The sequence below is a fragment of the Mugil cephalus genome, chromosome 19 (genome assembly GCF_022458985.1).
Source record: "Mugil cephalus isolate CIBA_MC_2020 chromosome 19, CIBA_Mcephalus_1.1, whole genome shotgun sequence".
Classification (NCBI taxonomy): Eukaryota; Metazoa; Chordata; class Actinopteri; order Mugiliformes; family Mugilidae; genus Mugil; species Mugil cephalus.
Genome location: NC_061788.1, coordinates 20,398,312 through 20,415,257, shown reverse-complemented (window position 1 = coordinate 20,415,257; position 16,946 = coordinate 20,398,312). Strand labels below are relative to the sequence as shown.

General features: G+C 39.5%; 1 protein-coding gene across 9 annotated transcripts in view; it reads left to right on the top strand.

Annotated features, from left to right (window-relative positions):
- Positions 1-5,537, top strand: part of LOC124997111 (transcription factor 4-like) — a 198,916-nt gene extending 193,379 nt beyond the window's left edge. For all 9 annotated transcript variants that reach the window (XM_047570693.1, XM_047570694.1, XM_047570697.1 and 6 more), the window contains one exon: positions 5-5,537. In XM_047570693.1, coding sequence (XP_047426649.1) covers positions 5-53 — 49 coding nt within the window. In that variant the 3' untranslated portion in view covers positions 54-5,537. The remainder of the gene's footprint in view (positions 1-4) is intronic.
- Positions 5,538-16,946: the final 11,409 nt, after the last annotated feature.

The following is a 16,946-nucleotide window of genomic DNA, read 5'->3' as shown; positions in this document are numbered from 1 at the left end:
CCAGGTCCAAGGTGCCAGAGTTCATCAAGATGATGAGTGACCACTTCCTCTGACGGCATTTCCATGACAACAAGGCAATCGATCAAACCCATTGTTCTTTCAGCCCGACGAATCAGTTTCTCTGGAACCTCGGCTCGACCAATCCGATCTGCCTCTTTCTCTCCTCTCGTCTGTTGTCTCTGATCCTCCTCTTCGCCATCGTCTCCTCCTTCTGTCAAGAACATGAACTGCAGAGTCACATTAGATGCTTTCGTCACTTTGCATTTCCAGCTGAAGTGAACTGGATGCTTCTCTGTGGAGACATTAACATGGCCGCCGTAACAAGGCTGCTACAAAGTGGCAGCTTTTGACACAAAGTGACAGCAATGGACAAATCTCTTTGGAATTACATCATCCAAGAAATTCTTCTTGTACTACGTGTTTTATCAGCATTCCCAGTTTCAAAGAACAAAAGTGTTCTGTATAAATATATATAGTATATATATAATATATATATAATATATATATATAATATATATATATATATATATATATATATATATATATATATATATATATGAGAAAAGAAAAATGACTAAAACTTGTTTAAAAAGTGCAACTGGACGCGGGCAGCGAGTAGGGAAGGGTTTGGGGAGGGATGTTCAGAACGGAACAAAACATATCACAAAGTGTTTAAAGAGATTTTTTTAAAGCAACCTTGCGCAGCTGTCGTTGAATGCAGCTTCAGCGCATCTCTGACTGAATGGCAATCTAACGCCACACTGTGGATGAAGCTGTGCCTGATCTCCTCTTGGATGCAAACCAGTCAGATTGATAGACACAGAGAAGCAAAGAAAACAAAACTAAGACAAAAAAAAAGGAACAGGAAAATTCCAGGAAAGCTGCACACTCAGACATCCCCTTACACACATTTCCATGTACAAAATGAAACGAAGGAGAGATTAGGAGGCAAAATCTGTTGCAACTCACTGCTGCTTTTGGGAGACGCCTGCAGTGCAGAGTGATCTGAATAAAAACTTCACAAATGCTTGACTATCATAGATGTCTAGAAAGAAGCAGGGCTAAACAAGAAAGGGGTGACTTGCTCTTCCCTTTTGAATGCATTCCCTCCTGAAGTGCAAACCTTTAGACTGTCAGTGTAAAACAAATCTGAACATTAACGTTTATGTATTTATTAGTGCTTCATGCTGATAGCCACATAGACTTTCTTCAGGCTGCAAACTTGTACAAACTGATATCTTGTTAGGTTGAACACAAACACAACGAGTCTGGACATTTGTACCCAGATGGCTCCACGTGCATCTACTGGGAGGAATCAAACAATCAGTCAGTCAATCAATCACCCCACCAATCAGCCGTGACTCCAGGGAGATTGGAGTGTTATTATTTAAAGCGGAGGCATGACAGTAGAAAGACAGAAAGGAAGAACGACACGGTGATTAAAAAGTGTACTTCTAATGTAAGGAAGGAAAGGCTTTTGTTGACATCTCTATGTGAGATTGTTGTTGTGGGTTTATAGCTCAGAAAGGGCTCTAGCAAACACACTGAGTCAGTCCTTTATCCGATATTTGATAGTAACGAGACTAATGCAGGCTGCCTCTGAAATCAAAGGACTGCTGGACACGTGTTGATGAGTGCATCGCAGATGAACTGAGCACCCTAGTGATTTCTGTTCCACCTTACTACTTTGCCTGAATTGCAATTACACTTCTTGGACTGAGTACGCCGAAAGGCTTGAATTGGAGTTAGGAGCATTGTGGAAGGAGAAAGCGGAACAGAAGTGGTAAAACATCCCAAGGAGCTAGAGCTCAAGAGAGAGAAAAGGAAAAAAGTGAATCCAGTAAGTGATTATGACACTGCAGGGGAAGCAAGGGAACAATCATCAGAGTGAGGGGACACGGTTCTCGTCCGGGGGACAAGAAGCAGTAGTCGAAGCATTTTGTTGGATTCTATAGATTCTGTCATTTCCTGTTTTAGCATCTGGCTGATCATAACCCTAACCCTGTAACCCCAGCCTCAGACCTCTCCCCTCCTCAGTGTGCCATAACTTGGTCGGAGGAGGCCTTCAGATTGACGCCTGCTGTCTTGGTCTATGAGCACGTGTTAGTGGTTTCTCTTGCAGTGCTTTGTCTGTTGGTGTTGCAGTGGTGTTCTGCAACACTTTGAACAACCTTTGCATTTTTAGTGTAATGTGTTACTTTGCAGGCACTCAAATCTGATCAGGAATGCCCCCAAATGGGTTCTCGTTAGGGAGGAGGACCATCTGGACACCTGGAGTGACAAGGAATGTTAGCCTAAAGTGTCATGTGCTACCACTGTTTGAACATTGGTTACCAGTTAGCTGGATGACTCAGACTTGCTGAGTGACTCTTGTGTCAGAGGACCAAATGCGATGGCTCATACATACAAGACTGAGCAGGGTTTAGGGTTTCCAGTTTTGGCTGTTTTGACCTTAGCATCAGCTGCAATTAGCTACGGGCAAGAGTTGGCCCCAGAAACACATCATATCCAGCAAACAGACATGCCCGTCCAATACACATGTTAGAACTATGTGTATTTCAGTCAACTGAATCCCAACCAGTTGTTAATACCCACGGGAGATTTCATGTTTAAGAGTGTCTTGTACTACTGGGTTTGCAATCATCGACAGTGACTTGGCAGTGGTGCCAGACTCAAAGGATCAGCACATAGCATTACTGACTTTAACAAAATCTTTGAGAATGAGAATAAATCAATGAGGAATGAATATGTCAGGAAGAAATCATTGTGTTGCAATGCAGCAACTTCTACCCTCCACCAACAGGCAGCGCTAACTGGAGTATCTGCAAGAGCCCATCAGTCTGGAAGTCCTCTTATCCCAGTTGGAAGTCGTCTAAATCAAGGCCAACGTTTAATCCCCAGCGCTCTGCTGACCCTAGCCTTATGAGCCCCAAACAGAACCCCAGCCCCTCTCTCCAACCTCTTGTCCTGCCTAAGTGGTCCCACAGATGCAATTTGAACATTCACACTTCTACCAATGTGCCTTTTTAGAGTTCATATCATTCAAGTTGCCAGAGGAGGACATTTTACCTGGTCTTTTAATAGGATGCAAGCTTAGGGAAACCTGTTCTTAGTCGTTAGGTTCTATGCAGTCAGGTTTTTTACCAGACCTGGGAATTTAAAAAAAGCTAAAAAGGAAAAAAAAGTATTTTTTGGATAAAAAAAACACAAAAAACTAAACTGTATTTAATGTACTGTACGCTTATATGTAAGTAGACAGCGTGTTCTGGCTTTAAGCCAATGGGACAGACGCTTGATTTAGCAAGACTAGCCCCCGCCCCGGTCCTCCCCATCCCCCAGAGTCCTCCACAACCCCCAGCCCCACTTTCCCGTTTCAAGCCCCGCCCCTGTTTCCATGGTGAACAACGCGTCTCTTCTTGTATTATAGCTTATCAGCTTTTTATCAATATTTGATCGGCTTGTCCGTAAGCCAATGTAGTCTTCAGTACAAAGTGTGTGGTCGTATGTTGTAAAGCTAATTTTGTTTTTTTTTTTTTTTTGCCCTTCGCTCTCTCGCTCTCTTTTATAAGAACAATCTTTTCTCTTATTACTTTTTTTGTCCGTTCTGGTTTACATGTCTATTACAGAAAATGTAAAAAAAAACAAAAAAAACATAAAAAAAAATAAAATAATAAAAAAAAAAATAAAAAACACAATTCGCTATCTGACGGCGTTGTTCTCTGTCAGTGGTCATTCTGACGCGGTTAAAATCCTATCCACTCAACCGGAAGGCACGGAAACTGGAAAAGAATCTATTTGAATAAATCAATCTATATATAAATGTACAAAAAAAATATATACAGTATATTATGAGGGTGCCATTTTCTGTATTTTTTTTTTATTTCCCTTTGCAACGGAGTGTTTTCTTGGGGAGGAGTTATTTTCTCAAAGACTGAACTGGCAGAAGTTGGCGAGGCCCCTCAGTGTTATAAATTTTCAACTGACTTCATTGTATTCTCTGTTGTTGCCATGACAACGCCCTCTTCACTAGTACGGCACCCTGCGCAGGACAAAATGGGACCGGAGTTCCATCAGTTCCACTTAACTGCTCTCTGTCCAAGGCAACAACACACAGACGTTTGTAAATTGTATGCAACAAAATGGCAAACTTTACCATTATTTTGAAATTGTGTATGTAAAAGTTATATTTTTACATGTAGACTGTTGTTATTTTGTGTTTTAGAAATATGTTGTATCGGTTTTTTCGTTAAAAGATGAAAAAGTAAAATTCAGTGTGTGTTGAAAAAAATGTGTCACATTGAAAATGTAGTGAGGTCAAAAGTTCAGAAATCCTTTTATTTTCTTTTATTTCCATTATTATGTTTATATCTATGGGGGACATTTTTGAGGGTTGGAGGGAGGAATCATAAGAGATGATATTTGTTTAATTCTCCATGCCTCATGACATTACCATTTTGAATTGTATTTTTCGCAGAGATCTGTGTAAATAGTCATTGACCATTTTCTGTGTGGGTTTCTGTCGGGGTTGAGATTTGCCAGTGAAGGACGACGATCATGGTGATGAACTTGTTTTGATTCCTAGTGAGGTTGTACTTGTCCGGTTACAGTAGCCCGGTGCCAACTTTTTAGTTTCAATCAGTGGTGCTCAGTACTATTGTGGTTTTGGTTGCCGACCATCTGAAGTGTAAGTCAAACTGTTGTCTTCGCTTGCACCAAGAGTCACGTGTATCAGAGCCGACTTGAGCCATTTTTCAGCACCATGTGAGGAATTCATTTATAAAAAATTGATTTAAAAAAGCCATTATTCAACTTTTTTTGCAATAATAAAAATTTGTTATTGTATTTGAACATTTCTGGTGATAACAACATGAGAGTGATTGATAAATTGTGACAAAATTCTAACTGAGGAATCCAAAGTGTTCCAATGCGAGTCACTTTGGCGCCCGTGGTGGCTGTGGACTGGCTCTGCCTCCTGCCTGTGCATTTGTTTTCTTTCCGATGGGTTGTAAATGTTGACTCAATGAAAGACCCTCAGCACCTGATTCAAGATTAATATATGGAAGGAAAAAAAAAAGAAGAAGAAGCCGACTCGTCAGCAACAATCTTATCAGCTATTTCCCCAAAAAGTAATCAGATCGTGTGCAACAAGGCAGTTTCAGTCATTCGTTTTTAGTGTTTGCCATTAAAATTGAGCTTTTTGTCAAAAGGAAAAGCTGCTTTGAATCGGACCTAGGTCAAACACTAGGATTGAATCTGTCAGTGTAAGTGCTAAATGTATTTTTTAAGTAATGTTATTTTTGCGATGCTTTATTTCATATTTTTCTCTTTGTTGTATAATCAAGTCATCTCCCGAATTTCAGTATCTTCATTTTTATGTTACCCCTGGTGTTTCTATTAGCCAAAATGTTAACTTTTTTTTCTTTTTTCCTCCTTGTTGTACATACACACCTCATTTCTCTTTTTCAGTGACTGTGCCATGAGCTTTGTAATCTGTTACTCTGTACCAGTTTTACTGCAATAATGAGTTGAATTCAAAATGGCCACTCCTGTCCTTTGTTTTCCCAGCCATATTTCCAACCAATCTGGTGGAACTTGTAGTCCCAGGAACTTTTTTCAAGGTATCGATTGATTTCCCGACAACTTTGGTTTTCTGCATTTCCATCTAAAAACTAGATTAGCAAATATATTCACTGAAAAAAAAAAATAATAATAAAAAAAAATCATCTGATACTACAGGACACTATACAGGAAGGCAGCAATAAAGTAGAAGACTACACAAAAAAGACATATAACAATACATTATGGACATGTAATACAATGTACTCGCAAATACTGTAAGCATGGAAGTGATTCTAGCTGCTGTTATTCGTTGCAATAGTAGCATAGCCGCAAAGCTGAATTCACTAGCTATTGCAAAGACTGACATGAGATAAACAGCAATCACAAATGTTCAAAGGCGTGCACCCAAAGTTCCTGTCCGTTTCAAAAGTTCCACCTCTTGACCAGAGAAATTTTGGGGGTATCTTACTTACAAATTTGCAGAATTTAATTTAGAGGTCCATAAAGTGGAATCTCACTGAGTACCTCCAAAGGTTCCTGGTTCCTGGTCCCTGTGGAAAAACCTCCAGTGCTGGAAATAAGCCAATTGTAGAAACAGGAGGTGTTTTTCAGTTCTCTTAAAACTATGCTAACTTGAGTTTTTAACATTTGGGTACACATTCTTTTAATGAGCAACTAGTGTCACAACATCTAAAACTTAGCATGTGTTTTCTCAAAAGAATTTTGAGAAAAATTTTACATTTTACAAAATGTAAAAAAAAAAAAAAAATGCTCCTCTGTATTTATTTGTCTTGGTGAGTTTTTCTCTTAAGACAGTGATATTTCACCACCATAAATCAGTATACATCCTCCAAATTAACACATTTATTAAGCATTGAGGCCTGTTAAACTACACTAGGATTAGCTATGTTATTAACTTTGACAAAGGCATATAAACTGAGTTCAGAAGTTTTTTCACAGGTTTAAAATTTTGATGATAATTTAAATAAATGAAACAAAGCCTACAGCTAAGTAATTTTTTATCAGGTCAACTTTGCACTTTCTACAAAGTAAATTCTGAAGCTGTAACAGAAGAGATGGTGATTATTAGATGTGGTGTTAATAGAGACAATAATTAAATTGCAATAAAATATTAACAGAAGCTAATCTGCAAGAATTTCAGGGAATTCCAGATCATTCTCTCAACTGACAAACAGTAAAAGCGTGTAAATGCATGTCACTGTGTCACAATTTCTTTTCCAGATGAAGGAGATGGTGTACAGCATATTTGGGAATGTTTATCTTATGCTAACAGTGCCAAAGCTGACTATCTAACAAGTCACCAATGTCTCCACTTACAACTTCTCTTAAGCTCCTGATTGTTGTATTCCAGAAAAATTGACCTGGCCTCCAAATTCTTTAGATCCCAAACTGATCAAGTATCTGTGGAATGATTCACAGAGGACCCTCCCCTCAACCCACAGGACACCCTCAGAAGGCCCATGTCCATTCTCTGATGAGACACAGCTGTTTTGGAGACACAAGGGGACCTCCACGATATTAGGAAGGTGGTCTTAATGTTACACCTTGTCGGTGTAAAATACAATACACTTTTATAAAAGGTAAGAATTATCTCAGCAAACTATGTAGGTCTGTGTTTACATGGTAGAGAGTCAAGATAGTGTCGAACCTTAACCACCATCAGCTGGCTTGTGGCATCTGGGACCAGTGGGTCAGAAATCCATCTGAGACACATTTTATACTGCTGTAGGTGTGTTCCAGTGTTACAGGTGTGACCATAGGCACCACGACGCCTGCATTGGAAAAATGTTATGATGTGGGTGATGCATGGACAGTTACTTAGAACAGGAAGGACACCAAGAGTTGATTTTTCTTCTTGATTTTTTTTGACTCACTAAAGTACTGATCCTTTTCCTCTAATATGTGGCGGTAAAGTATTGCCTTCCCACTCTGGACATAGAGTACATCATGGATTAAGGCTAGTTTTGACTGAGTCATGTGTATTGTGCAGATTTATTTTTGCTTTCAGGCAGAATATCATAAAACTCTTGACATCTACAGGCCCAGAGATATTACTGTTATTTGAGTCATGGTCCAGTCATTCTTATAATCAGACGTTCGACGTCTTCACGGGTTTCCGATCAAAACGTGGTTAATGCAACCCCTTCAACTACCTCCGTCCCCTCACATCATTTTCAACTGACCAGTCGTCAATGAGCACATAAATTAACAAATTGGGTTGAACAGGTTTGGTTGGTGATACGTTGTAGATCTCTGGAAGGTGTGGGTTAGTATGTGGAGAACCCAAAACACTAAAAGGAAATTAGTTCTTACTGTTTACTATAAACTGCTCATACGGGAACTGTCGTGACACACGGTGTGCTGTATAGTACCAGTCAAAAGGAACACAAACAAAGAATTAAACAAAACAAAGATTCATTTGCATGAAAAGTGGCTTTGTCTTCTTCTTCTTTTTTTTTTTTCATTTCTCATTGAACATGTGTAGACAAACCAACCTCAGACAGCATAATCACTTTGTTGTCCTGAACTTTTTGTTCCAGCTTTGATTTTTTTTAAAGGAGACCTTGTGCATCCTGAAATAGCAACACATATACTGAATTAATTATAAATCAAAATATATTTAGCCAATTTTTAAAGGACCAACTGTTTTTATAAGTACTCAAAAGTGAGGAGCAAATGAGTTACAGGGCTTTTCCCAATCAGACAATTTTAAAATTCATTTCTTCTATTTGACCGTATTAAAAGTTTATTTTGAAGCATATATTAGTGAAGATGACCCTGTGTGACATTAGAGGACACTGTGGAGCGTTACATCCCAGCTGCCAAGACAAGACAGAGGAAACATCTGGAAAAAAAATTAATAAAAATGCAAAAACATTTTTTAAAAAGCCCCAGCATACAGAGATTTCTTTCTAGTGAGTGCCTGAAATCATAACGTCGGTGTATTTTGTGAGTCATGCGTGTCCTCTGTCTTCTCTGGTTGGAGATGCATTGTTTAACTGTCGATGTTATTGTCACATGTTGGTTGTTCATCCAGATGGGTGGTGATGTGGGGGTAGCAGGTGCTTTTGGACTTCTGTGATGAGGATTTTTTTCTTCTTCATACCAGCCAAGCAGTTGACCATTTGCCCAGTGTTGGTTCTCATCTTGCTGTGGTTACCTGGTTCATGTTCATGACTGTATTGTAGCAATAAATGTGCCATTTTTAAAACACAGTGTTTTCAGTGTCTTTTTAGAATAAAAAAAATATGTATTTTATTGTTGATCCAACTACCTACATATCTTCCTGCCTACCTACCTGACTTCCTATCCACCAACTACTGCTCTATCTATCAACTACTTGCCTACCTACCAACCACAGACCTATCAACCTACCTTTCCACCAACTATCTACTATCTGTCTTCAAAGTACCTACCAGCTACCTCTCTGTCTACCAGCTCTCTGCCTATCTACATACCATCTGCCTACCTATGTTCCTACCTATTCACCAACCACTTACCTACGTTCCTGCTAGGGGTAGAAAGTTTTTAAAGCCGACTAATACGTGGTGGAAGTCAACAGTAATGCTCTGCAAAATCTATATCCTTTACCTGAATACATATTGTAGCGTCTCACACAAAGTAAGCTACGGAGGCTTTTCTGCAAGGTGACTGACGCCTGAACAGGGGCTACTGTAGGCCACATCAACACCATAAACACATTTATGGTTTGACATTTCTAATATGCTGCAAACTTCTGACTCTCGCATAGTGTATTTACCGACTTCAAGGACACAAATAGATTGCAAAATTAAACTGCAATAAAACCGAGTCAATATTAGCGAAAATAATCTGCAAGAATTTCGGTAAATTCCAGATTATTCTCTTAACTGACAAAAAAGTAAAAGTGTGTAAATGCATGACCGGGAAAATGTGGATTATCAGATCAAATTAACAGGCAACTGGACTCGACAATGATCCATATGAACTACTATGGATTTGGAAAAAAGGACTAGCCTCAGTTCCAATTAGTTTAAGTCCTTTTTAGTTCATTTCTTATGATAAATGTACCTAAATAAAAAATGCTAATGCTCAGAGCTTTACTGAGAAGTAATGTTAGCCATACAATGCTGTAGCATTAAAAGGATGACAAGGAGCGATCACACATATTCAGTTTGTTATTTTATTGTTATTTATTTTTGGAACTGAAATAGTTATTGTCAGCAATAACTACACAAAAACACCAACATTCACAAACTTATCTGACAGCCCTCCAGAACATAACTTAAGAAGTAACTTAAGACTTTATCAACACCAGGTTTCTGTGCCTTGATTCCACCTGTTTCTTCCTGGGAGCATACCTATGTTGTCCAGGTCCTAATACCTACATACCTTTCTACCTACTACCTATTGACCTTCCTATCCACCAACTACCGAATGTACCTACCAACGACCTAACTACCAACTAAATACCAACTACCTCCTCTGCTACGTACATATTTACTTAGCTTCCTACCAACTACCTACATACCTCCCTTACCTATCAACTAACCTCACTATCTACCAACCACCTACGGCATACATCCATATTTACCATCTATCTATCTATCTATCTATCTATCTATCTATCTATCTATCTATCTATCTATCTATCTATCTATCTATCTATCTATCTATCTATCTATCTATCTATCTATCTATCTATCGGAAGTGTGCAAAGCATCCAGTATTTGTTGAGGGAAGAAAGCATAGGCGTGTAATCAATAGGGGTGACTGTGGCTCAATAGGTAGAGCTGTTAGCTTTGATCACGGAATGCGCCACGTGCCAAAGTGTTGTTGAGCAAGACACTCACACTTTGTGACCGTAAAGTGCTTCGTGTACCAATAGGTAGAAAAGCGCTATATAAAAGCAATTTATAATTTACCATTACCAATAGACAATAGTTTGAATTACAGAGCCAACGAATGCAACAAATTACAGATGAATGCTTTGTAATGTAAACAGTAGACAAACAACCATTCGCACTCACACTTACACCTGGGTCAATTTATTGTCACCAATGAGCATGTCTTTGGAGGTGGGAGGAAACCGGAGTACCCAGAGAAAACCCACAGGGAGAACATGCAAACTCCACCCAGAAAGGCCCGAGCTGGACTCCTTCTCGACCTTCTCGCTGGGAGGCATCAGCGCTAACCACAGAGCCGCTGTGCTGCCCTCCTGGTCAAACTCTGCTTACTAAGTTATATGCTGCCTCCGCAACTCAGTTAAGGTAAAAAAAAAAAAAAAAAAAAAAAAAAAATCTGACAAAAATAACGATGTGTTTCGTCCAGTCAGGGCCTCCTCTTTTTTTTAAAGTCAAGACTTTTCTCCCTGACTCCTGGCAGGGACTCAATCCAGGCAGACACACAAATATTTACTGTGGTCACATGAAGAAAGGCAGCTTTCCGAAAACTGTATTCGACTTCACCCGTACTATCTAGCTAGCTAGCTAGCTAGTTAGCTATAGCTGTAGTTCATGGAAACAGTGCCTCTCCCCAGGAAGGTCATGCCTTAAAGGCTAAAGTCTGAGAACAAAAGTCTCATTGCACATTAATGCCACAGATTACACAGCTGATTGGAACATTATGAACTGCAGCTTTTCGTGATGGCCAGTAATTTGTCTCTGCTGGCTACTGTTTTAGCTAGTTATGTATGGATGTCTGCCCGCTTGTCCTGACTAAACACCATTAATGACTAAACATCATGGATGACTAATAAATTCCACATGTGAGCTTTAGATTTCCTCGGAGCATTTCTCCGACGCCACCTTTCACTCCATGTTCTAAATTCTACAAACAGGTCTCCCTAGACAGGTCTCCGTTGTATCGCAGGACTAACGCTAAGACCTATGGCCAACTGAATTGTGATTGAAGATGGTTGGTATCTCAGACTATAGGAAGCTTCTACTTGCTTGTACTAATCTTGTGTGCTACAGGCTTTATGTTAGCCGTCTAGTGTAACATGCTGGGACAGATTCTGCCTCATGTCATAAGTTCAACAATACAGGTTGCTCCATTAAAGGCTGGGCCTTCTTAGGTGATGATGTCAAAGCAATAAATTGCCTTTTCAGCAGGATGACACGTTTATTTTGAGTCATCAAGGTGGTTTCATCCGACGTCACTTTACCTGGGGCTGAAGAGAAAGTGCTTTAGATATTAGTCAAAGGCCAATAAAATTTGACTTAGAACTTCCTGTTCTAAGTAACCTAAAATTCTTTCTCCGCAACAGTGGGTTAAAGTTGAAGTCCTTGAGTTTTTCAATGAACGACAATATGCAGTGGCAACCAGATTTAGATACACCATATACACTGTAGAGGTGCTCAGCCTAAATATAGGTGCTTTAAATCTAATAATGTTCAAAAGTATTAGGTTGACTCTCGAGCAACACTAAAAAGTATCTCGTACAGTAAGGCTGTAGAGGAAAAAAGAATCTAGACCAGAGATCTGACTTCACTCACCTCGTACACACACATCTAAACAAGTTTCCTTATACAACAGTTTCACCCTCCTTACTTTCAGTCATATTTTTAATTTATTTTCTCATCTCACCAGAATTACAAAGTTTCCTGGTTGTTTCGGTTGACTTGTTGGCGATAACCCTAATTAACTTGAACGAAGGTTTGTTGAGGTCAAAAATAAACCAACATTTTTTAGCTGGCTGGCTTTGATATCATCTGTGAACCAGTGGGAAAAAAGCTAAAATATGTTAACAGTTGTTTGATAGACTATTGTTAATGGTTCCCAGATGATGTATCCTAATATGCAGAATTTGAGATCCATTGACTTTTACTCTAATACCAGTAAAAAACAAAAACATGTTTGGTTTTAGGTAAATTAATGTTGAGAACTAAAAAGTGTATTGTTGCTATTCTTGGTACGGATGCTCGTGGAGGCCAGATGATGAATATCAGTGACATAATTAAACCTGGGATGTTTAAACCATCACGTGAAGTCAGTCTTATTTGCCCCATTGTCTAGTTTACAACCTAAGCACTGGACAAAACATTATGACCTATCATTGAAGTTTTCAAATCTTTGCATTCACATAGTTAAAATAAGAATTAACATCTCACCTATGCCACTTAGATGAGGCATACCAGCATCCTACTGATGCATGCATCATGTGTGTCATTGTGAAACGGGCACTGACAAGTATAATATGACCTACGTTGTTGTTTAGATAGCATTAATAGTATGGATAGACTCAGGGAAAATAAAGCTGCTGTGACAAAACTCATTCCCATGGTTACAGGACGTGTTGACTGTTTGTGAGAGTCAGGCTAATCATTCATCTCCGGTGTTTACATGAGATCTCTGGTCTGAAAAGAAGCTCTACTGTGCTACTATTCTAAATTTATCTAGATACAATAGACATAGTAGCGGTAGAACCAGTTCCAGAAAAGGCTAGTGAATTAGGGAGAATTAAATAATGTAGGAGTATGAGGAGCATTCACCTCTGTAGTTACAGTGACGTCACTTGAAAGAAAGGCTGGATCAATTAAACTTCCTTTTATTTATATAACGCCTTTCTTCCTTTTGGTATTGAAATTGGTTTACATTCACATAACGAATCTACTCATTCATTCACACAAATGCACGCACATTCACACACCAGTGCTAAGCACATCGGCATGTGCTCCACCGGGATTGAAACCACTAACATTCTGAGTTGTGAATAACCCACCTACCATCTGAACAGTAAGTCCATGACTTTTACAAAGAGATTGTGTATCTACTACACCTTCTGATGAGAATAAACCCAGAACAAATCATGTTTCTGGTCTGTGTGCTTCACGGTCACACTCTACTTTTATTTGTTTATGATAGCAATTCTGTTCTCGTACATGACTTGAATGGACTGTTTTGTAAGTCTTGACATCAGTCTTATTATGCTTTGTTTTGTGTTTCATCGTTGACGAGGAATCTGTTTTCAGCTCAGCCACCTGGTTAAATAAAGGTGGAAGATGGAACGTTCCCCCCCGGAGAGAGGTTAGTTTCAGTTTGAACGCAGCAGAAAGGCTTTGCCACTTTGCTCCAGACGTAAATGTATCAAAAAACATTCAATGGACTGCTGTAAAATCTGGAATAGACACTTCTCCAGAAGTTTATTCCAACAGATTCTGATTGTGTGACTTTGCTTCTAGCTCTACCAGCGCATCAAATTATACTGTGAAATATCTCAAAGTCTACTGGATGGGTTGATACAGTGGTTCCTGGTCCCTATCACAACTGTAATAATAAGGAGGTTTGCATAATTAAAATGCATAATAAAACTGGTATATTCATTGTCTGACTGGTAATTAGTTTGATCACCTGATGCTTTATAGTCATGTAGTCAAAATGCAATGTATTTGGTTTATTGTTTCCCATCTCCATCCACCCCAGCTATACATTAAACTTTGCACCTCAGAGCCAATTAGCGAATGTTACATGCTAAACTACATGGGAGAGAAGGTTGCTGTTACACCTACTAAACATCAACAGGCTAGCTATTAGCATGCTTAAGTGAGCATTTAGCATGAGCGAAGCCTCACAGAAGCACCATCATGGCTGCCCATTCTTGGGGCTGCTTCTCATAATGTCAACCCTCCAATCAGAAATCAGTTCAAAAGGAGATTTCTGAAAACATTTAACCACCCATCTCGTTTTCTCTTCACAACTCAAAAGAAACAATGATGTCCCTGCTTTTGAAATGTCCTGTATTTATTTCTACACTGAAAAGCTGATTAGCAGATACAACTGAAGCCAATTACAAAACTTAAACAAGGACATAAAAGGGAAAAAAAACATCACAGGAATGTAAATCTAGTGAACTTAGAAATTGCTCTGATAGCAATGCTGACTAATCATTCATGATTGAGGAAGTACATCACCTCCAAGGTCTTATGTAAGCTGTTGCAGCAGAGGGAGTTATCAGTGTGTGAGTAAAGGTTGTTTCACGGGGACTCTCCTTGGACGGCCGAACCACACGAAAGCACATGAAGGACACAGGGACAGGACTGGTATTTGACATGATGGTGAAATGAACCTTAACATTGAGTTTTATTTTTAATTTTCACCAGAGTTCTGGAAAAATCACCACATTCCAGACTGCCTGGACTTATCATGTTACGTACGTTATTGAGGTATTTTAACTAAAGACTCCCACAAAAACTGCTTTCAGGAAAAGATGAGCAAACATTAAAATCATTCAAATAAAGAATATTTTTCCTCAGGACAGACCTCTGGGATCCCAAATATGTCAAATATTTATTAACTTTCCCAGTTTGTATTTCTCTGGAACAGGCTGGTACAGGCCACGCTCAGAGTTCTATTCTGAACTGATGTTTATATGTACCACTACTATTAATCAGAACCGACGTTTTACAGACATGTGACATGTGCAGATTGATGAAAATATCATGTGACTGTGTAATTGGGACATTTGACTCCATGTAAACCCAGCTACAAACAATGAGCTAAAATCCGATTTAAATTAGAGTTCTGATTCGTAGTCCAAACACCCGTGCTGAGAGCTGGAAAGATGACAAGATGGTGTAACAGGAATAACTGCTGAGAGGCTTTACGGGAAATGTAGGAGTTATGAAACTGATCCCATCCCACTGCTTGGTTCTTTTATACTCCGACTTCCTGTTATGATTGCATTATTATTTTCTGTTAGGTTAAGTCATTTACTTCATGCTTTTAGTTTAAGATGTGTCAGAATATGACAAAAAAAATGTCCCTCCCCAGACTTCAAGTCTCAAGCAAGATTTTGGACTCTCTGTCTCTCTTTAAGCATTTAGGCAAATCATTTCAGAACTATTTTTGGTGAACACACTCTCTTACACTGTCTTTTAGCTTGTATTTATGTGAGTTGGATTTTCACCATCACAATCCTCCAGTGACAAACATTTGGTAAAATACATCTACCTCTGTCTGAATTTTCACCTAGCGAACTCAGATGGGGGAATTTTCATTGGTTTGTAGACTTTTATTAGTCCAGATTGACTGGAAGATTTCTGTGAACCCTCCTAACCTGCCCACTCCTGATACTGAAACTTTCAGACAGACAGACACTTAAATGTATTCACGAAAGGATTTTTGAAAACACATTGTCACAACAAGTTGCTTCTAGAAGAACAAAAGGGATTATTGAGTGCCATTTGAGGCCATGTGTGCATCTGTGTGTGTCTGAGTCCATAGTATAACCTGGGTGTGTCCACAGCTCCAGTTCAGAGGAATGTGAGGCGTGGTTGTCAGTGTTGCCTAACACAAAGCAGCTCAGCGTTCAGTCTGACACCTATAGCAACCAGTGGCTGTTTAACCAACAGTCAGTGCTCTGAAGAATACGGGGCAGTTTATGTGCAGGTGTGCCACTGTATACTCGTAAATCATAGTCACAGTCTCAGAATCAAAGACGTTAGCTGGGTGTTTGAAATTACTGTGCAAAACGGGTAGAGTTTACCACAGCTCCGGTATATTTCAGCCTGATGCATTTAGCACATGACCCTTAATACCAACACAGTACATGAAGTTGCTTGTCACCAACTTAATGACAACCCAGATTGAGGACTTGAAGACGTTCATTGGACGTGAGAGAGTGGAGAGGGTGTCCAGCTTCAGTTCCTGGGGGCACACATCTCCAGGAATGTCTCATGGTCAGCACGCATCACTGCACAGGTCAAAAAGGCACAGCAGCAGTTGTTTTTCCTGAGGACACTGCAGAAGGCCACAAGATATGCTAACCGTTTACTGCTACTCCACAGAGAGCATTTTCACTTGCTGCATCCCAGCGTGGTATCGCGCACGCTCTGCAGCAGACAGGAAGGTACTTCAGCCAGTGCACAAAGGATAATCTGGACTCAGCTCCCCACGCTGGAGGACATCTACACCACCAGGTGCCTCAGGAAAGCGACAAGCACCTGCGAGGACCAAACACATTTGTACTGCCATGTGTTTGAACTGCTGTCATCAGGCAGGCGTTACCAAGCCCACTGAAGAACAGTTTTTCCCCAGAGCTGTGGCTGCTCTAAATCAGTCTGAGAATCTCTCAACCACGTCAACAGTTTACACTGTGACCACGCTGCTGCTGTGTAAATAACCTTATCTACATTGGATGACAATTTGCACAACACTGTATATAATACCTGTATATGCCTTAGTCATATTTTATTGCACAGCCAGATTTATATTTATATTTACATTCATGGTTTTATTCACATTTATATTAAATCCAATTCCAAATCCAAATCTAATTCAGATCATGTTTTGTTATACGCTTTGTGCTGTTTATACTGGACATCTTAATAGCTGACACTGTGCATCTTTTGTTCTGCAATGACAACAAAAGCTATGCTCAAGTGTAT